A 3584-nucleotide genomic window follows, 5' to 3' on the forward strand; every position below is an offset into this window, starting at 1 on the left:
CAACCACTCGATGGCAACCACGCTCGAGCAGATAACCCCAGCAGCCTCAACCTCTTCATATCTTTGCTCGATTTCTTGCTGTTGAGTCTGCTGCTTGCTTCCCCATGCGTCCATGCCGTTGCTGCTTGCTCTTGAGCTGCTGCTCACTTGCATGCTGGTGCCTGGTGCTGCTGTTTTGATTGTTGCTTGACGTTAGGGAGCATGGTGTCTGGGAGCACCACCGCCGGTGGCCAACGTCCGTGGGTGAGGGTGAAAGTTACACCTGCATCCTTTGTTGCATGTCTTCTCCAGTCTCTACTCTCTAACAGACTAATACTAGCATTTGATGTATTTTGCAAGTTGCAATGACATGGGTCTAGAGGATCAATTAATTCAATCATTAAGCACTTGAAAAACAATACAACAAATGGAAATGGGGCAGTATTCTGATCTTATCTCAGTTTCTCTTCATTTTTTTTGTTTTTAACTCTATATTACATGGCATGTTTTAATTTTTTCCATATATACTCGCCGTATCCCTGAATGGCTGTTTTTGGAAAATGCCGTATCCCGTGTCCCGTAGGCGTATCGACGTGTCCATGTCTCCGTATCTGTGCTTTTTAGATTGCGACTAGCCAACTACTTCCTCGTAGAGAACACAACTACATTCAGCAATCAGCACTGCAAGGGAATATTATTAGCTATAATCATTTGTTTGCCTTGCGAAATCACAACATTGCAAGAAAAGATAGGGGATATACAGTGAATATCTACAGATATAAAATCAAAATTTATGGAAGTTATTCCGTTGGCAAATGAACTCGTACAATTTTCATGTCAGACTGCATATTGATGAGGATACTGTTACAGTGTTAGTCAAAATCAAAAAATTTGACTGCATGCATCCCAAGATGGCACTTTTCTAGTGATGGGCGAGGGTATGATGCAGGCAGTGTTAAGTGCATAAAGAGAAAATTAGAGCAAGCAGAACCATATCTTCGGGTGTGTTTTGTTTGGAACAGCAGAGCCATGTCTAGTACAATGCATAAACAACTTTACAAATGCATAAGTGAAGAAAACTGAATGCAAAACCACACTAAAATCTCAAGATCACGTATCCCACCAGTATTTCACAACAAAAGATAGATAAGTAAAGAAGATGATACGAGACACACCATATATGACGAAACTCCATCAAATCTTGATCTTAATGTCTTAAGAGAATCTGCAAGATCGAATTCCAAATTTTGAAAACGTGCATGTATCTCATCTCTTTCAGAGTCTACATGATCACTAGGATAATCATTTATAACCACACCATTAGATGGTCCGGGAACATCATCTTCTATCAACACAGTGTCCAGGTCAGCACGTTTTGGTGGTTTTCTGCTCAAAGGATGGATCTCAGCGGCTGTCAGCATATTAAACATGTTATGAAATAATCATAACAGATATGATGCGCAACAAAAGAAAGTTAAGTTATCATATAACCTTCAAAATCAGAAAACCGACTCTTGTCAAGAGACCATGTTCGCCATGCATCATTGGCTGAACTACTTGATTTGTTGTCCTCTGGTATTCCATTTTGAGAATGAGAGCGATGTATATTTCCATTCACAGGTATCCTTCGAGTGTACATGCCATCAGTTGGACTTCGACTAGGAGCTCCATTATGGTTCATTAAAGCTGCATGTATGTAACACAGAAGTATGATTATTAATATACAAATGAAGAAACACTAGCTAGAAATTAAGTATTTGGTACATCAGAATAAAGGTTCACATACATAATTACCCAGAAGCTCTCTAACAAAAATTATCCATTCCATCAATAACAAACCAATGCTATTTTCTATTATATAAGGTGGAACTCTTTCAATTTTCCTCTCTGAGTCTCCAGCCAAAAGTTCACAATGTGTACTTTTTACTGTTGATACTAATAGAGTACCGAGAAAATGATCCCTGTGCACTAAATCAGTAAAATACCTAAACACATGGTCAATCTTAAAGCGGTCCTTAATTAGTAAATATATTTGCAAATCGCAGTCTACTAACTTCAATCAACCATGTATATCTAGGGAGCATGGACCCTTCAATTCAGGGGCAACTATTAACAGAGCATATTTGAAATGGAAAATGAATTATCCTCCATGTATTGTAAGAGATTTAACACAAAAAGGCCATTAGCTTGGAAGGACCAAATGCTGAAATGGGCAGAGTAATAACAAAGCTAAACCAGTTGTATGTAATAGAACATATTACCACTATGATTAAAAGGCACAAACAAAATAATGTGGTAGTCTTACGTAGATTCACAATTACACAAATAATTGCAGTGCTGTCCAGGTGCAAACAACTTTACATTAAGCAGTAGCACGACGACAAAAAATATGTCGGATCATGAGAAATAAAGTTCTAATGCCACGCTTCTATTTTTAGAAAGCGACATAGAACAAAAAACGGTACGTTTGTCCCCTTTGCAACCTTAAATGGAAAGCGCTAAACTACTGCACTGCAAGTTATATATGTCGGGGGAAAGGGAAGTCCGGCCTGTGAGAAAGACAGCTTTTGCACGAACTATTGTCGGCGGCGGCACTTCCTTCCTGCCCGGCATGAGCTTAGCATTAATTTTATCCAACAGAGTCTTAAGCCTTCCACGGGCTGTAACTAAACAATATGGAACAATGAGCTCTTTGCTATGCAAAGTTTCATTGGTTGCAAACCTTATCAACAAACATATAACTGTTTGCAAAGAAGATATGTTTCGATAGAACGCCGAGAGTTGAAAATGCACGTACCGCCATTTTGACCTTGCCCTCCCGCTCGATTCTTGCTGCGTGGCGGTGGCCGCGCACGCTCCCTCTCTCTCCGCAGCCTGGTGAGCATCCCCTCCAGGCCTGCCCCAGACCCTGCCTCCCTGCAATCGATTAAGGAGCAACAAGCAAAATCAATAAGGAACCAACATATCAATCATCAAAATAACTCCAAAGAGATTTAGCAGGCACCCACTGTGTCTCCTCCGTCTCTGGCTGCCTCCCAGACGGCGTGGGTTCCTGCTGCTCCCTGCAACACTCGGAATTCAGCAAGTCGTCGCAGAGCAATCAACAGAGGGGCGCATTACATTACAGAGCGGCTCGGTTACCCACCTTACGGAATCCGCCGTCGCATTCGGCGCTCGGCCAGAGGCACCCGCCTCGGGCGGGTAGTCAGGGTGCACGCCGGGGCCGGCCGTTGACGCAGCCGGCCGTCGCGCGTCGTCGTCGGAGGACCAGGACCATCCGAGGGAGAGCCAGCCTCCGCTGGACTCGACGGCGGCGGCGAGGTCGGCGCGCCCCGCGGCGAGGAGCTCGGCGCGGGTGGGGAACGCGCCGGGCTTGTCGGAGCGGCGCATGAAGTCGTAGATCGCCGCCTCGAGCTCCTCCTGGTCCCGAGGGCCGCGCTGCGGCGGCGCGGGCGCGGGCGCATTGGACGGGCGCGGGGCCGGGGCCGGGGCGGGGGCGGGCCGGCGGTAGGGCTGCCGCGGCGGGGGCATGTAGGCGGCGCAGACGCAGACGCGGCCGCGGCAGGGCTGCGGCCCGTCGGCGGTGGCGGCGAAGACGCGGTGGC

The 3584-nt window shown here is 45.9% G+C and overlaps 1 protein-coding gene across 1 annotated transcript in view; it reads right to left on the reverse strand.

The window, feature by feature from the left end:
- LOC123090713 (protein FLOURY ENDOSPERM 6, chloroplastic) overlaps positions 1 to 3578 on the reverse strand; it is a 6852-nt gene extending 3274 nt beyond the window's left edge. Inside the window, exons 1-6 of the mRNA XM_044512046.1 lie at positions 3125 to 3578; positions 2988 to 3041; positions 2777 to 2895; positions 1471 to 1665; positions 1298 to 1390; positions 1155 to 1204 (exon numbers count right to left, since the gene is read on the reverse strand). Of these exons, the coding sequence (XP_044367981.1) occupies positions 1155 to 1204; positions 1298 to 1390; positions 1471 to 1665; positions 2777 to 2895; positions 2988 to 3041; positions 3125 to 3510 (897 nt within the window). The 5' untranslated portion in view covers positions 3511 to 3578. The remainder of the gene's footprint in view (positions 1 to 1154; positions 1205 to 1297; positions 1391 to 1470; positions 1666 to 2776; positions 2896 to 2987; positions 3042 to 3124) is intronic.
- Between the last annotated feature and the right edge of the window lie 6 nt (positions 3579 to 3584).

The sequence above is a fragment of the Triticum aestivum genome, chromosome 4B (genome assembly GCF_018294505.1).
Source record: "Triticum aestivum cultivar Chinese Spring chromosome 4B, IWGSC CS RefSeq v2.1, whole genome shotgun sequence".
NCBI lineage: Eukaryota > Viridiplantae > Streptophyta > Magnoliopsida > Poales > Poaceae > Triticum > Triticum aestivum.